Source organism: Zalophus californianus, chromosome 2 (genome assembly GCF_009762305.2).
Source record: "Zalophus californianus isolate mZalCal1 chromosome 2, mZalCal1.pri.v2, whole genome shotgun sequence".
Lineage (NCBI taxonomy): Eukaryota > Metazoa > Chordata > Mammalia > Carnivora > Otariidae > Zalophus > Zalophus californianus.
In genome coordinates, this window is record NC_045596.1 from 35,176,790 (window position 1) to 35,195,691 (window position 18,902).

Below are 18,902 nucleotides of genomic sequence, written 5' to 3' on the forward strand. Positions count from 1 at the left end.
TAGGAAGCCACACCATTTGATCTGATGGAATTTAGTAAGTATTAGTAACTTCATAAGTACAATGGTCACATTGGATGGAAATTTCTGGAGTTCTCTCTTTGTATAGATTGGGCACTGGCCTACCATTTTGAGCAGGTAATTCATTTCCACAGATAGTCTGAAATGGTGAATAGTGAGCTCTTTTATACAAACAGAATTCTCTTAATTATTTAACATAAGATACTTTGAAAAGATAGAATACTGATTAACAAGAATTTCAAAACTAAATTCCTAACAGCCATGAATTTGTGTGGGCCAAGTAAGAAGGATTTAACAATAACAGATTTTGGTAAGTATTAAAAATGATCACAAAACTAAAAAAAATATATAAACATGGAAGATAATTCAGGGTTACTCATTAGCTTTCACTCATTAACAAAAAGATAATAGTTTTATGTTGCTTACATGATTATTTTGGAGGTTTTCCAGCAATGACGAATCACTAAATGTTTTTTCGTCTCCGAACTGTGAGCTCTGCCTGAAGGGGAAATTGGAGCAAACCTGGTTCATTTATATAAGCCACTGATCTATTTGTAACTTACTTTTTAAGTAAATCATTATGCCTGCAAACCTTTAATAGATTAAATATAACTTAGTCTGCATTTCTAGATAAGATACCATAGACTTCATAACTGAACCATACATTATTTTCAAGCATTCTAAAACGTGATAAGACTTCCGCAGTGTAATAAAAAAATAGTATTTTACAGCTCATTTTTCTGGAGTGGAATTACACTGTAGCCACATGAAGCTTAAAAAGATTTTTTAAAAAGTTACAACACTGCTAAAATACCTACAGGTGAATTTCTAGTTCCATAATTTTTTTCAAGTTTTTAGAATTTGAGAATAAAGTAATTATAAAAAAATTCTTTTACTTTAGCCTATGAGAAATCATTATTTGTAGTGACTAACATTACATGATTATATGGAATATAAAAATATGAGCAATAAGCTTTATATATATCTTATCAACATCAATTAGAAATATCTGATATACTCATGTATATGTTCTGCACATATAAGAACAAATCACAAAAATGTATGGGATTTTTTGTGTTGGGGCTATCTTCAGATGAGCAAACACTTATGTATGTCATATGAAATAAATGGATTCAGAATTGCCTCTATAATCTAACTATTACGAATCTCATGGCCATGCAATTTAATACCAAAATGTTGAGATTAAAAGGAAGAACATGGAACACATAAGTGGGAACGTCAAACCCAAAGGGTGTACTTTGCAATGTTCAGTGAAAATATATACATCTAAACTTCTGTGCATAGAAGAAAATTCTAGAATTAATTCACCAAGGAAAAATAATATGTCCAATACTAAATAGCTGTAGCCCAGAAAGCTTTTGATCATAATTTTTAAGTTACAGAGTATTATCAATGCCTAAGTGCCAAATATCAAGAGTTTCATATTTTTAAAGCCAGCAGTTGGAAAGGAAGGAGAAATCACTGAAGAAAAAAAGAATCTGAAATAATTAAACATACACAGTGTCAATGAAATATAACCAAAGAAGGAAGTTAGAACGTTTATAATAAGATACATCTTTATTTACATGTAGTAGCTTGATCTATTAATTCTGAGGACTGTAAAATAGTACATCTTCATTAGCATGCAGTAATTTTGAATTCTTTCAAAACATCCCTAGGAGGCAGAATAAATACGTAATTACTCTTCCTCTAGTTTTAAAGATGGAGGGAAAAATCCAAGATCTTTTAAATATTTTCTTTTAATTTTACTGATTTTTGAGAGAGAGAGAATGACAGAGAGAGAGAGAGAATGAGAGGGGTGAGGGTCAGAGGGAGAAGCAGACTCCCTGCTGAGCAGGGAGCCCGATGCGGGACTCGATCCTGGGACTCCAGGATCATGACCTGAGCCGAAGGCAGTCGCTTAACCAACTGAGCCACCCAGGAGCCCCAATCCAAGATCTTTTAAATGATTTATCAATGGGAATGCAAAAAATTCGCATACATTTCTCCTCCAAATACTATCATTTCTTAAAAAGTTTATTACTGGGGCTCCATAAAGTCTCCCTATTATTAAAATGTATTCATTAATGGTCTTAGTTATACATTCCCTCTTATTTGTTAGATAAATTGAAATGTCAAGGAGTAATCACAGTAACATCTTGCATGGGGAGGTCTATTTTCTTTCCAAAGAATTCCAGACTAAAAGCCTTCACAAATCTGAAGATATGTCTAATTAATCTCACCAGAAACCCTTATCTCATAAATCACGGTTACCATAATAGATATAACTTTCAAATGTATTTATAACAAATAACACTAGATAATGCAACTGAAATCTTTACATGGACACAATCCACCCTCCATTTACCAATGAAGCTTCTACCATGAATAATGTTAAATAAGGACTCTTCACTCAGAAAGTGACTTCTTTCCCAAGATCATAAAAACCATAAACAACTCATCTGCTAATCCACATAGCCTGGGTTGGATAACTCAGGCATGGAGCTTTCACCACTCCTCTCTAAAATCTTACAAAATGTTCACTTTTAGTAAGTGTACACAGACAAAATTAGGATGCTTGTGTCATTTCAAAGGAAGAACCAACTGGATTAAAAGTAAAAGTGATCATTTAAACTCAGTTGACAAAATTATGAATTTGCAAACTGAGCAATAAGCTTTATATATATTTTATACAAATGCAAGCCAACATCAACATTTTGTTAGATTTTTCCATAGAAATTTTCAAGTGGCACTATGCACACAAAGAGACAAAAGAAATGATGGTGTTTTGCAAGAAGGGATAAGATAGGGAGGGTAACATTAAGGTTAAGGAGAACAAGAAGCAGGTAGTCCACAATACCATGTAAATGGTAGCTTCTTGCTGGATGATTTAAAAACTATGATACAGTGTAAATAATTATTTCCTGACTATACAAAAAAATGAAGAATCCTCATGGCATTAAAAATTAACAGAAAATTCAGAATGTATATGGCTTAATCAGTATTACCTATTTTCATATATGACAATATGCGGACCTTGAAATTTTTTTAAATTCAAAATTCATGTCAACTAAGGAATCATTAGAAAAAAAGAAAAAAGAGTTGGGTTCATACTTTTCACCTTAAACCAAATAAACTCCAGATGGATGAACAATTTAATAAAAATTAAGATATGGGAAAATTTTAAAAATAAGAGTGGAAAAAGCCTATGTATCACACATAATCCAGAAAACAAAACAGATAAATCTGACTGTATACAGCTAAAACATTTCTGCATAGCAAAAACTACTGCAAGCAAAATCAAAAGCCAAACAAAAACTGGGAAAAACTGTTTCCAATTCATATAATGAAGGTTAGTTTCCCTAAAATAGAAAGAACTCATAGAAACCAATATGAAAAAGATCAACAATGCAGCCCATCAACCAGATGAGGAAATATGAGTGCCTTTAAATACAAACTTCAGTTTACCCAATGAGAGAAATGACTGCATCAATTTAACAGAAATAAATGTGACAATTCTGTGCTGTTGTGATTATGGAAAAAGATAAATCATACCATTGCTGAGTATGAAAATTGGCAAAACTTCTAAGAAGAACAACTAGGCAATTTCTACCAAAATTTAAAACGCATGTATCCCTTTGATCCAGTAATTCCAGTTCTAGGAATTTATACTAGCTATCTACCTGGTGCAAAATGTTGTATGCACAAATTCATTCTTTGCAGCACATTTTTTAAAAGATTTATTTATTTGCGAGAGAGTGAGAGCACGCATGCGTCCACGAGTGGAGGGAGGGAGCGGGGGAAGAGAATCTTGAAGTGGACTGCCTGCTGAGCACGGAGCCCAATGCGGGGCTTGAGCTCAGGAGCCATGAGATCATGATCGAAGCCAAAACCAAGAGTCAGATGCTCAACTAACCGAGCCACCCAGGTGCCCCTACAGCACATTTTTTTTTTTTTAAATAGCAAAAGATTAGAAATAACTCAAGTACTATGAAGGATGTTGCTTTAAAACATTGTGGTACATCCACATAGCAAACGCTGTACAAAAAACAGGAAGCTCTTCTGATCTTGGACTGATCTCAAAGACGCACAGTGAAAAGAAAAGCTGGTACGAAACAGGGCGTATAGTATGCTTCACTCTCTGTAAATATAGGAGAGAAAACAGATACATACATGTTTATGTGTAGAACCGATCTGGAAGGATACATCTGAAATTGTTACTGCCTACCTCCAGGAGGGGAGAGGAGTGCTCTAAGACAGGGAAGGGAGAAAAACCTTGCCCTCTTTACACCCTTGGAATTTGCAACATGTTAATGCATTATGAACTTAAATTTAAATTAAAATTAAAGACAAGAACAAAACCCTTGTCAGCCACCTGTAATAGATGTACAGTCTACACATAAAATAGATGTATACATGATGCACACACATATACTACACACATGTTCACACTGGAAGATAAAAGTTAGTGGGGCTGTAAAGCACCATTTTTTGAAAGGATCTGCACCTCCTGCTTTTAAATGATGCTATTGGTTGCAAATCAAAATCCCTTAGAGGGAGATTTAATTTTTAGGAATGACTTTTTTCCTAAAAATTGTCATGACAGAGTCATGTCAAGTCCAAGAATATAAACAAGTGATCGAATTCAATAATATTTTTGTTAGACATCGGTTTTAACCAAAATCCTAAGACCTGCTTTTCTGTGTGGCTCAGAGTGTTTCTGGAGGCAATTACAAAAGAGGTGTTCCAAAAACATTCTGTGAAACGGCTGCATCATTGAAATAAATAAATTAGCTGTCAACGTGACTACTTTGAAGACTAACATTAATTTGGATGCGTTAGATCTCATTATTATACAGTCACACCTGGAAGGATGTTTTCATGAGTCTAGCTATTATAGCAGAAAAAAATAAATACCACTCATTCCATACATAATTATAGACCAGGATGAAATGAGAAAATAAATAAGACCAGAAAAATAGTACTATCCACTGATACTATGATAATACTAAAGACCCCAGTGAAATGACTAAGCACAGAACACATTAAGGAAATTCTTTTTGGAGAATCATCATCACTGGCATTAACTCCAAAAAATATATCAGAACAGTATGGACTCTATATTAAATAGTTAAGAAAAACAAATATGTTATCTGGGATTGGCTTCAAAATAATGGTGAGGGAGAGGTATAGATGACATTGGATTTTGGTGCATATGATGGAAGTAAGTGAAAGGGTAATCTGTCTACTTTTGTTTATGCTTGAAATTTCCCACAGTAAGCATTAGGAAAAGAAAAAAAATGGCTATGGAAATATATAGTTGAAAACAATCACATCTTAAGGGCTACACGGATGCTGAGAATAAGCAGATCTTTTTTCCAATGGTAGAGTTTTAATAGAAAAGAATTAATCTGTAAGGTTATATGTTAGCTTATGGGTAGTTGGCAATAACAAGAAAACCATACCAATTTTGGAGTAAGTAGCTACTGGTTGGGGAATGATCTTATCTCTGTAAACTATTTTATACTAATATATTTAAGCAAGTAAAGCTACACCCATCATCCAATTATCTTTAATGTCAAGAGGGTACGTTTGAAAATATTCTCAAGAGAATATCACAGGTTTGCCTTCAAATTCCACTAAATATAAAATAATCTGCACACATTTAAGTGTTAAATATTGTGTGTTTTTTAAACGACATTTTTGTGGTGAATATGGTTCAGTAGGGCAGTAAAATGTATATAGGCTACAGGTCTTATGTATGGAATTTAATGAACTTCACATTGAAATGTGAAGCTGCTGACAGGCACGAACTTTGATTTTGGATTTATACAGTCATCTATACTCTCTAATTTATCCTTGAAAACCAGTGGCATGAAGATGTGGTCAGATGCCTACAGCATAGGATTCAACGAGTATCACTTTTTTCTTCTTTTTTCTTTCCAGGATCACACTTTAGATCTTGGTTTCCTTGGCAAAATGAAATCAACTGGATGAGGGGTTGGGGGGAGATGCCAGATGTATGAATGTGCAAAATTTCGCTCCCTGTGCTAACTTTTCTCAAGTCAGTTAAACTGTACCTGCTCTTGCTACCTTAACAAGAAAAGAAAAAAAAAATGACACGGTAAAGATATTTTGTGCTCTAAAAGCATATAAAGTTAAGATCTGTAGGACATAAAGTGACCAGCACCTACTCTATAATCTGGCTTTCATGTTTCCTGGTTGTGTACTTTGGGGCAAGTTACTTATTAGCTTCTTTGCCTAAATTTCACCAATTTTAATATGGTCATGTCAATCACAACTCTTCAAATACATCATGAGGATTGAGTGAGAGACACCAGGGCTAACACTCTCCATGAGTATACTATGTCTAGACGTTATTCTAAGCACTTTAAAAATGGAACTCACTCGGGACACCTGGGTGGCACAGTTGGTTGAACATCGGACTCTTGGTTCCAGCTCAGATCATGATCTCGGGGTTGTCAGGATCACCCTGAGTTGGGCTCTGTGCTCGGCACGGAGCCTGCTTGAGAGTCTCTCTCCCTCTCCCTCTGCCTGCCCCCACGCCCCATGCTCACACGCACACACACTCTCTCTCAAATAAATAAATCTTTAAAAAAATAAATAAATAAAACCAGAACTCAATCTTCACAACCTCCCTATGATGTCCACATTCTACCAGAGGAGGACAGGCAGGCAGAGAGATTAGGTAACTTTTTCAAGGGCACAAGTAGGATCGGGGCGGGGGGGGAGTCAGAATCCAAAGTCTGCATCTTTGACCATGGCACATGGCCAGAACAGAACAGGAGCTCAAGTAGTATTTTCCAAAAGGGTGTTTTACAAAGAGACCTTAACTAGATAATATAATATCCTCTCTTTCCAAAGGTGGTAGAAGTCACAAAACAATCTCTATTGGAAGTAGGATATTTTAAATGACCCAAATAAATAAACAATTTTTTACATTTTCATTCACTCTTAATGAAAATATGCTGAAGGTAATTTCCTTCTCTTAAGAATAAGATTTCTCTTAGAAAAATTGTGTATTAGTTCTATACTAATGAACAGTATTTACAATTAATAGAATTATATTAATGTTACAGAAAAAATTAAATGCAGTCACAAAATTTTACTACATTCTTGAAGGATTAAATAAAAGGGAAGAGCTACTGCATTAAACTTGAATTATCCACCAGCAGTAAGCAGCTTTGGAATATTTTTAAAAATGCTCAAAATTATTCAGTTGTGTGTAGGTGTCGAAACTGGATGATGCTCCAAGCAATGAGCTTAAATGTGATGACTCATCAGTTACCACACGAATCAGTTGCCTCTGTCATTATTATGGGTATGAGTTTTGCTGCAAATCGTTATCAAATCTCCACTTTATTGAAATAAAATTCAAGTTGAAAAATATTAAATGATGTTATTGGACTTCCATGCATATTGGAAATGTGGCCAAATCATAAAACATATGTATAAACATGAAAATAAAAATATAACCACTTCTAAAACCATAATGTGTTCTATAGTTACCAGCATTAAAAGAATCTGATTTCTGAAATTTCATTGGCCACCAAATCATGATGAGTTAGAGAAATATCAAAATAAACTTATACAGTTCTAAATCAAAATGTAAATCCATGGAGGGGGGATTTTAAGGGAAAACAAACCAACCCCCTCAAAAGTATGGAAATTAAAACTATAAAATGCCATCCTTAATAATTCTATAATTATTTATATTCCAGTTAATTTTAGTCCTTGGTTGCATAGTCTTCCAACATTTGTTCCAGACATTTATTTTTAAAAATGTTCATTTTCTAGCCCCGGAATAGATTTACTAAACTAATGAAAAGAGATGTAAAGGAAATTTCCACTTCTCGGTAGGTTTCAGTAGCATCTTTTTGTGGCTCCGAAGAGTATATAAATTGCAACAGAAGGTGGCAGTGCTGAGCTACAAAACATAAAACTTCCTGAGCTCTAACAAATCTTAGCTAGTTCACAGCCCAGGGACCTCAAGTTGATCATTACAGACTTTATGATAGATACATAATGTAAAACTCTAGCAAGCCTAACCGTTAAACCTAATGTTTGTAAAATGACTAAAGGTTATGCAATAGGAAATCAAGGATATTCACTGGATTTCAAGAAATAGGTTCTTTATAGCCCTCTTATCCTACCTGATCAATAATGCTCCCCCCCCGCAAAAGTAGTGAAATGTATTTATCAAAGCAATAAAATGCAAACCTTTTAGAGGAATCAATGAGACAGAAAGGTCCATGCAGCTTACCATTCATCAGGAGAACAGCCATAATCCTCAGGTTCAGGGACATGGCTTCAGAAAGCAAGAGGAGGGGCAGAAAGAGAGGACAAAATCATCACAGAAAGGCTGGAAATGTAAAAGCATGAATAAAGGAAGTACTGAAAGATGGATCTTGAAAAAGTTAAGAAAATGAACTTTTAGTTGATTCTGAAAGAATGGCAGTTAGTATAGTAAGTAGAACACAATTTATGGTAACTGAGCAGGTTTACAAAATTATTCTATAACAGGATAGCCAACTTGCCTCTTGACCATGGAATTTACTCATTTTATTCCTAGAATTCAATATTCACTAAGAAATATTTTAACCTAGAGGTTTAAATACATGCTAAAACCAATGGAAAATTAATTACATATTATATCATCAGAATAAAGTGTTTTAATGAAACAAACATACTAATACCTAGGAACAAACTATCACTGATACAATTTGCCAAGTACATTTTAGAAATAAATTTGACTACCATAAAGTAATGGGTCTTTAAACAGATATATTAAAGTAAAAGTTAATTACATTTCTATAATTAAAAGGAACCACATTTTAAAAGATTAACTGATCCTCAAAATCTTTCACTTAAACTATAATTCACTCATTGAGCCATTTGTTATCTCAAACAGAGAACACATTCATCAATAATTTTAATTTCATCCTTTAGCTCATTTGAGCACTGGGAAAAGTCTGACTGATGTATAGCTTTTGTTTCAACAAGCCACTCATGTATTCAGCCAGAAGATACATGGCAGAGTAGATTTTCTTTTCTTTTTGTATTTATTCTATTTTTCTTTTTATTGTTGAAATTTTTTCCAGCTTTGTTGAGATATAATTGATGTATAACACTGCACAAGTTTAAGGTATACAACATCATCATGATTTGATACACTTATACACTGCGATATGATCACCACCACAGTGTGAGCTAACACCTCCACATCTGTCACATAATTGCCACTGTGTGTGTGTGTGTGTGTGTGTGTGTGTGTGTGTGTGTGTGTGTCTGTCTGTCTGTCCGTCTGTCTGTCGGGAAAATTTAAGATCTACTCTCTTAGCAGCCAGAAAAGTTTTTCTTATCTCTCATTTCTTTCACTATATATGACCATTCAATATTTTTTCTTTAAATTAAATTTATTAGCTATCGATAGAGTTTAAAAAATGCAGAGTTCAGTAATGTAAATGTAGAGTCATTCATTGTTTCTGACAAGAGTTTTCAGTGAAGTCCTTTCACTCCCTCAGTGTCCATTCCACTCCCTCTACCCTTCCACCAAACTGGCTATGACACAAGCCTCATCATTCGAAGGCACCTCTTCTACCTCCGAAGCATGAGACCGCCTCCAGGGCAGTATCCGTTGTCTTTAGTCCCAATGAAGGCAGTCCCCTCTACTCACTATTCTCTCTTGTACCAAATGACTTTTGTTGATGCTTGAGAGGAAGGGCTAACCAAGCCTCCTGTGGGCTGGACTCCCAGAAAAAATGATGACCTATTGCAAAACTCTGTAGAAACTGACTGCAGCCCAGTGCTGAAGGCAATCACTTCTGATCAACCTCAAGGCTTGGACTCTAGCCGCAAGCCCCTCCACCCCGGACTGTACCAGGGGAGGGCCAGTGCTACCCAAGCAAAAACACTGTGCTAAGGATCTGCCAGGTTGGACGGCAGTACCCGATCTCACATCAGGAGAGGGGCAAGTGCATCTCAAGTCATATAGCTTAAAAGATGCAAAGCTCAAGGCTTAGGGTCCCTTCTCCTGGGTCGGGTCCAGCCCTGGCAAATGCTATTCAGAATGTGATGAGCAGCAGGAGACCCACACACCTGTTACTGCACCTGTCTGCATGAGTTTCCCCAGGACTGCTGCTGGGGCAGCTCTGGTGTATATGTGCTATTTGGTCATCTGCCTTTGTGTGCATGTCAATACTGCTGTATCTGCCTGGGAAGTTCTTCACTTAATCAAACCCATTCTTACATCTCAGCTCAAGGATCACTTTCTTCCAGAGCAGTCCCTGACCTGCCTGATTTGATCAAATCCCCACCCCAGACTCACGTGGACCTCTGTACTGTGTTTTATCTTTGATTACTTAATTAACATCCATTAACCCCCAATTAGACTATAAATTTTAGGAGGGCAGAAACCATGTGAACTTTGCTGATCATTACAATCCCATCATTTAACAAAGTGCCACATACACAGAAGGAGATAAAAATATTTGTTGAAGCATATAAATAAACAAACGAATGGTGTTTACCCAGCTCTTACCATGGTGGGCAGTAAGATAAATTTGTTGGGTATAATCTAGACCTCGGGGCTAAGTTTTATGGTAATTGTGAGGTTTCTTGTGATGAATCTCTTCTCAGTTTGAAGTACTGATCCTTTCAGCAAACATATTACTAAACAAAATATGGTCATGTTAAGCGGTTCATATATCATATTCATATATACATACAGATTGCTTTTAAGAAAATTTATCTTTTACATACAGGGAAAATGTCAATGAAATGTTTGATTAAATGACTAACGCAACAAAAATCACTCTTTAGTTGGCTTACTAGAATTTTTTTTTTTTTTTTTAACTTTAGAGACTGTACTGTGTAAAGCTTTGCCCAGCTCATCACCTCATTCTAATAGTAAGGTCCAAATTACCGACAAAGATTACGCTTAGGATTATAGTCTATTATATTCGCTGTATTGAGAGTCCTAGCTAGTGAACATAAAAGTCTCCTTACCCATTCCTGGTATTCCAGTTACTTTGATAAAACTGACTCATTCCCTACAGGAAGGAATTTGCTGAAATGATACTTTAACAAATGTTTAACAGTAGAATTTCTAGTTTGTAATAAGTTAAATTTAGAAATGACATCAATTTACATTTAATCAAAGATCTAATGAAACAATCTAGTAAGTTTAAACACAGTAGTATCTCTGACAAAGGTGAACTCTACAAAATAATCATCGCTGCTAAGTATGTACAAATCTTTATTTTGTTGCCCATCACGAATCCAATTTGGGCAGTGGTTATGCGAAATTAGGGAAAAATTACCAAGATTAAATTTTGAAGCACTGTTTTAAATGTTAAATATTATCTTCTTACAAACCTAAGGAATACTAGACAAAAATGAAGACACTTCAAGTCTTGTTCTCAAACCCATAAAAGCCAACAGAACTCACCTCTGACTCTACCTAGGGTAAAACTAGGCTTTATCTTACTTCTTAAAAAATGTTGAACAAGGATCAGTTCTGAATTTGTAACCCCAAAAGCATTTGTTAGTTTATGAAAATGTAGGGTGTTCTCCTTTTCCTGGTTTGGATAAACACCATGCTTTCTTCTGTTAGAGTTGAAGGTTCGTGTGCATAATAGTTCCCCATATTAAACAAGTGTTAACACTGCTACCGTGCAAATGGGGATTGCAAAACCATATTATTACCCTGTCTGGCTTCCGATAACCCAAGAGTGGCCAGAGGAAATTCCCACAGAAAGATGGCTGACAGTATTTACTTTTCTTGCTGAGTTTGGTGGAATTAACGAACAGTGGTGTGTCTCTTACTGTAAACACCTAAGCATCTGAAGTCTCCTGTATCAACAACTTCCTGTATCAACCACTCTCTACAATACAATGCTGACATCCCAAATGTCCATCAGGATGTTTGGGGGAGGGGATGTTGATAAAAATTCAGGGTTAAGGATCCTAAACACACATACACAACACTACATGATTACCGGAAGCAGTTTAACAACTCACTTCACTCAGCAAGGCTTCTGGTATTCTCAAAAACATGTTATATCACCCAAGAAAGAAATGTATTTCTATCTATATAGTTAAGATTTGCAACCAAAGGAACAACTTTTATTTCTAATAAAACATGCTTTTGTTTTTTAATTAATTTTATTTTATTATGTTAGTCACCATACATTACATCATTAGTTTCTGATATAGTGTTCCATGATTCATTGTTTGCGTATAATACCCAGTGCTCCATGCAATACGTGCCGCCCTCCTTAATACCCATCACCGGGCTAACCCATCCCCCCACGCCCCTCCCCTCTAGAACCCTCAGTTTGTTTCTCAGAGTCCATAGTCTCTCATGTATGTTTTTTTTATATCTAGAATTTTATACCTGGAAAACAACTTCAGAGATCATCTTATCTCACTATCCTCATTTTAAGGAGTTTGGAATATTTGAAAGGAATTATTGATAGTTACATGGTAGATGAGTGACAAAGCTAAGACTAGAGGTCATGTCTCATGGCTGCACCTCAATATTAAGAGATGTTATCTGCCCAAGAGGAAATTTGTTTTACTGGAAACTTAATCTAAATGATGACAGTTCTTAACTCTTAATACTACTTCAATATTTACCAATCTGAAACCCACCCTATCATATAATGGTTGTTAGTGATACTATCACCAATAGATCCAGAAAGAACACTACTCTTTAGGACTACTGCCCGGAAGTGTTTAAGGGCTTGTTGCAAGAAGAAGAAAAAAACTTGGAAAAATGCAGGAGGAAGGCTAGATCTCATTCTATCTTTCTGTTTTGATTTCACAATCAATATTTGCTCATTTGAAAAACTTGCTTGTTCAATTGGAAACTGGCAAAATAAAGGATGTCAAGTATCAAACACACCACTCTCAAATTCACTTATCAATGCAGAATTTCTGTAAAAACAATCTTCATAAATCTGTCAGCAAGTATAATACAACAAATGTTGTATTATATACAACAAATACATAATAAATAGAATCACCATAGGCCTTTCCTTCTCTTGTGGGTCAAATACGCATGACGTCAAAAAGTGTGTCTGCATCACCCCCTCCACAGCAGCTAACCAAATTACAAGGCTGGTAGCTATTGGTGGGGAGGAGTAAGGACAGCCTTTTCTAGGGGAGGTGGGGTAGTCTCAGATAGAGGAAAGATGCAAAATGGCATGCAGCCCTGGAAACAGTAAGTGTGCTTCTTAAATTAACAACCCGTCTTGGCAAGTGTGAAAAAGCCATTCAATCAAAGGTCTTTTCGGCTTCATTTACACACACAGTTTGAAGTCCATTTTAGTCACATTCTCTGCTAACTGAAAGAATAAGGGTATCTGCCTCCATCTCCTCTTTGTAGACCCTTGTATAGGAGAGAAACTTTTGCTTTTAGAATTTTTTACCAAATGGTTATTTATTTCTAATTTTAACTAAGGCATTTTCAAAATTCAATACATTATTTTTATACTCGCTTATGGTTTGGAGACAGAGTGTGAGTGGGGAAGAATGAGTACAAACCAGAAAACCCCAACACAAGTGCCCCTGCTTCAATGGCTAAGGGATCAGTATTTCCCAGTCTCACTTATAGATAAAGATAGTTGGAAAATTTGATAATAGTCACGGTCAAGGTCACTCCAACCAAGGAAAGTTTCATCTTTTGATCACATCCTTTTAGGAAATGTATAGATTAATTTTCTCACATTGTCCTAAAAAGGTATTTCAAAAAGAAGGCTTTTGAACGATTTAGGTAAACATAACTACAAAAAAGAAATAAAAGGGTTCTTAACAAGCATATTCTAAAGGACATCAGGGACCTGATAAAAGTTTCTGAGGGTATTCATTACACCCTAGATTTAAGAGTTTCGTGTTCCTACCTCCTTCCCACCATCAGAAATTTAGATTGCTCTGTGACTGCAAAGAGGGGAGATAGTATAAGAAAAAACAAACTAAAGGGATAACTATCATAGAAACAACAGTATTTTAACTCGAAAACTGGACACTCTGCATGTTATTATGACATTGTACTCTAACTCCATGGCAATGTAGAGGGAACTGTATTTTTACTTCATGACCAGAGCCAGATAGAGACCTTTAGCAACTCTAAACATGGAAATACTACTGGGTAGAACCTCCACCTCATAGGTAATTCCAAATGAAAAACAACTTCAAACTATAACACAAAACATACATGTATGCTGAAGTCAAAACAGGGGCTTTTTATGTTGAAAAAAATTTCCCCTAATAAGAATTCTCAAAACACACCAAACTATTAGCACTAAATAAATGTGTGTTTCACATTCTAAATAAAGGGAAAAAAAAAACTCACCCATAAGCAACTCCAGCTATGGTGCACTTCTTAAACTGCATTACATTGCAGGTCAGAGTACCAGTTTTGTCAGAAAATATGTATTTTACCTAAAAAAAAGTTTAAAATTTCTCGTTAAAATTTCAGAAGTCTTTTTATGCCAGTCTCTCACAGAGGGGGAAAATACCCCTTAAAAATAAATTTTTTTTAATCAATCTTGTTATATTATAGGGGCACAATGCCATTAACTGGTGATTTTCTTCACATTAAGGAATATGTTCAACTTTTTTTTATTTTAGTACTTTAGCAATGAATCCTTTCATGTATGAACAGTAAAGACTATCAAGATGGTTAGAAAAACTGCAGCCATACAGAAATATGCCTTGACATAGTCGGAATTTCCACTAGAAAGTGCCACTACTGTTACTTAACATTTATGGAACACTAAAACATCTACCAGGATTTCTCAACATAACAATTACAGAATTAGTAATGGCTTGTGCAATCAACTTCATATAACATCCGGATTGGTAAGAAAAAGGATAATTCTGGCCGAAATGTTATTTGAAAAGTAAGAGTTAGCAAATGGCAAAAATACAGAATAAGAATTTTTCCTGAGCTAGTATGTAAATATGGATTACAAAGATACACATATATGTGAATACAGTGTAAATTATGAATCTAAAATTCCTGTTTGATTACTTTCATACTTTGACTTACACAGCATCAGCGATCAAGTTAATTTTTTCTTCCTTTCTGGTCAAAAGCTATGAGCAATTTTAATACTGAGGGTTTATCACTCAAAAATAGCCAATACTTGACTAGTAATCAGATTATATACTGAAGGAAATCCCTTAGTGCAATGCCTTATCTGAGAGCAAAATAGGTTTTACATAAGGTTTTAAAAACTTCATTTACTAAAAATGATAATTATGTACCAACAATGTATTTATGCTGATTATTCAAATAATGGAAAATCAGGAGCTGTCAATTCATATGAAGTTGCCACATATGGCAGAAATTACAACGAATCTGACTTCCCATTTAACGTATCAACAAGAAATTCGGTTTACCTGGCCAAGTTCCTCGTTCAGATTAGATGTTCGAGCCATAGCAGCAGTGTCTGTGGGTTCATAGTGCATGTCGAGATCCTTTTTTTTTAAATAAAAGAAATTACTAAATGCAACTGGTAACAAGAGATTACTGAAATTTTATTTAACTAGTGAGCTATAATACGAAACCACTCTCATATCTTGTCATCTTATACCATTTCAGTTGATTTCCCTGAGAAGTACTCGGTATAGAATATTATATTTCACAGTAAGGGCAGGACAGCCTGGCAGTTAGAGCATATCTCTGCAATCAGGCAATCTTGATTTTTCCATAATTCTACCATTTTCTAGATATGTGACCTGTGGTAAGGATTAAATAATGTACATGAAGTGCTTCCTCAAGTGTCTGACACAATATAAAGGACTTAATGTAGCTAAAATAAGAGCAGGTAACATTGCTCCAATAATTAAGATTTTTAAACCCCTAGAAAAAGTACCTAAGAGATTCTATCTGGTTCTACTTTCTTGGCTCAAGTTCCTTCCACTGTATATACTTGAAAGCAGGAGTGCACTTCTCAAAACCCAAACAAAAATGTACAGCTTTTGTATCAATTTGTGCTTGTTTTGTACCCAAACATTATGAGGCTTGACTATTAAGCCTGTAAGAATTAGTATTTTTCATAGTACACCATTTTATTGGCAAGTCAGGGTTTACTGATTTTCACATGTCAAAGGAAAGGACAATTCTGATCTTTCCCACATTTGCATTTCAGACTGATCAGCGTCAGTTCTGAAGAAGGTTGTTGACTTGTAGGTGCCATGTTTTAAGAAGGATATTAAACAACTGAGCAATGTTCAGAGAGGAATGAATGGAACAGGGAGTAAGTTGGAAATCAAGTCTAATAAGGAACAGAAAGAGATGGAGGAAGATGTGATAGAAGAATAGGCATAGTAGCCGAGGTCTTTTTTTGTTTTTGTTTTTTTAAAAAGATTTATTTAGAGAGAGAGTGTACGCGTGCGAGTGGGTGGGGAAGGAGAGAGAGAATCTCAAACAGACTCCGCAATGAGCACGGAGCCCGATGCAGGGCTTGATCTCACGACCCACATGTGATCATGTGAGATCACAACCTGAACTGAAACCAAGAGTGGGATGCTTAACCGACTGAGCCACCCAGGCACCCCCAGCTGCGTTCTAATACTTTGCAAGGCTATCATTCAGAAACACGATTAGACATTTTCATAAAAGATCAGGCAGAACCAGTATCAAAGGGGGGCAGTTATTAATCTCATTTCCACACACAGAAGAGCTGTCTGGTGAGAGAAGAACTGTCAGCAATGTTATAGAATCTCTGTATAATAGAAAGGTGGTTGAAAAGGATAAGCCTGCTGGGTTGCTCCAACACTCAAATTATGTCATTATTTGAAGCAAATATTATTTTTGAAAATCCAAGTAAAAAATAATGAAGTGACTATTTGATTTTCAAAATGAGTCCCCTTATGGTTTCTTATTGTAAAGTGGGACACCTCAAAAGGTTTTAATTTTATTTACACAAATTTTATTACATAATTTTTCAGCAACACATTTCCTGCATGAAATACGCCACAACTGCAGCTCATTTTAGATTTCTAAATTATACTGGTCTTCTACCAATGAATTAGGCAATTTGACAGCTGAGGTGGATCATTTACCATGGGAAGGTAATGAGCAGTGGCAAAAGTATTACCAGTTATATTTTTAAAAATCCTAATATTGTTCACTTGAAAGGCTTTTAAATAATTTAAAAAGATAACATCAAAAGATAATACCAAAATTTCCCAAAATAAAAGAAGAATTAAACTTTCTGGCAGATTAAGTCTGAAGGCTTATTTAATTTACATAAATTCATTAATTTTAACTTTGGTAAAATGAAACAACAACACATTTTATAAACAAAATATTCAGGAAACAGATATCTAGCACATTTTTCCAAGATTAAAAAAAATTTGAGAAGAAAAATATTAAGCATAGCTGAATTTGTTTACAGTGGGGAAAAATAAACTACATAGGTATATAAACCATGACAGCAGTGAATACAGTATTATTTCTACAGTATTCAATTGTTTAGGAGGCTGTTTGCTATGTTGTGAGATTCCTCTGCTCTATATTACCACCATGAGATGCTGGTAAAGCATGTTTTATCATTCCTATCTAAAGGCCCAGGAAAATAAGTCTCAAAGAATTCAGGTGGCTTGGCAAAGTTCACACAGCTAGTAAATACAGAACTACAACAATAAACCAGGTATTTTAACTCCAAAGCTCATGGTTCTCCTTTTCCCCAAGACACACTATATAACCCAGAATAGGGTTCCTTAACTGGAGACCTAGTTTCCCAGAATGTCCGGTCTGTAAACTTGTGTGATTCTGAGATAAAGAGTTTTTGCTATTGATTTTTACATGTCAAATGAATTTGTTATAATTATATTAGAGTCAAAAATATTTTGAAATGTCATCTTGCAGTCAATAAAAGGTAAGGTATAATTAAAATTTTGTTTCTGAGAGATCAAAGGACACTATGAGGCGGGGTGCCCGGCTGGTTCAGTTGGCAGAGTGTGCGACTCTTGATCATGGGGTCATGAGTTCTAACCCCACATTGGGTGTAGAGATTACTAAAAAAAAAAATTAAGATCTTCAAAGACCCTATCTCCCCGCCAAAAAAGACAAAACATATATTTAGAATGATGAAAAATAATAATTCATATTTACCCAATTTATGAAGTATGCCTGGGTAAATTTCACCACTTCTAATGTAACCAACAAGCTGATAGGAATGAGATTGTTGAAAAGGATGATGAAGGTCAAGAAATTCAGTCCAAAATTATTAGCACCACCATCTGTTGGGGGAGGTGGGAAGAAAGTCATTTGTAGTTTTATAGATTTCATTTGCACTGACCAGAACTTTAGCCTAACAAAAATTTTACATATTATACAACATGTCTAGATAGTTCGGGAGGAACACTGTGCTGATAGCATATCCTTATTCTCAAATACATTCAGGATGGAGCAGCACTTTCTGTGTTCCGTATGTTGTTAGTACTATTAAGAACCTATTTTGGCTTATTAAGAACGAAGGAAAGCACTGCTCAGTATTTCAAATCCTGTTCCAAACAGGAAGTTTGAGATATCGGGGACAGTTTTGTGGGTTTATAAATGTAAACTCTCCATTGGGCAAAATCACTGTTATGTAAATTCTTAAAAAGCACTTCTGATTTAAAGCATGCCTTAAAAGCAATCAAACAAAACAGCAGCAAAACTAACCCAAATAGCAAAAACAATGTAGGGCTGTACCCTAGGCAAATTATACCCTTCCTCTTCAATAATGAAAATAGAACCACTATGGCAGACACACCGTAAAGTATCTGAAGAAACAAACTAATGGGAGTCCTAACAGTTCTAATGTTGAGATAGTAAATCAATGTAAAAAAAAAGTTGGGGTAGC

At 35.2% G+C, this 18,902-nt stretch overlaps 1 protein-coding gene across 4 annotated transcripts in view; it reads right to left on the reverse strand.

Moving 5' to 3' along the window:
- Nucleotides 1-18,902, reverse strand: part of ATP8A1 (ATPase phospholipid transporting 8A1) — a 222,317-nt gene that overhangs the window by 124,912 nt on the left and 78,503 nt on the right. For 3 of the 4 annotated variants that reach the window (XM_027597680.2, XM_027597679.2, XM_027597682.2), the window contains 5 exons: nt 18,170-18,297; nt 15,448-15,525; nt 14,396-14,484; nt 8,303-8,347; nt 445-517 (listed from right to left, as the gene is read on the reverse strand). In XM_027597680.2, coding sequence (XP_027453481.1) covers nt 445-517; nt 8,303-8,347; nt 14,396-14,484; nt 15,448-15,525; nt 18,170-18,297 — 413 coding nt within the window. The remainder of the gene's footprint in view (nt 1-444; nt 518-8,302; nt 8,348-14,395; nt 14,485-15,447; nt 15,526-18,169; nt 18,298-18,902) is intronic. The other variant, XM_027597681.2, reaches the window with a different exon arrangement.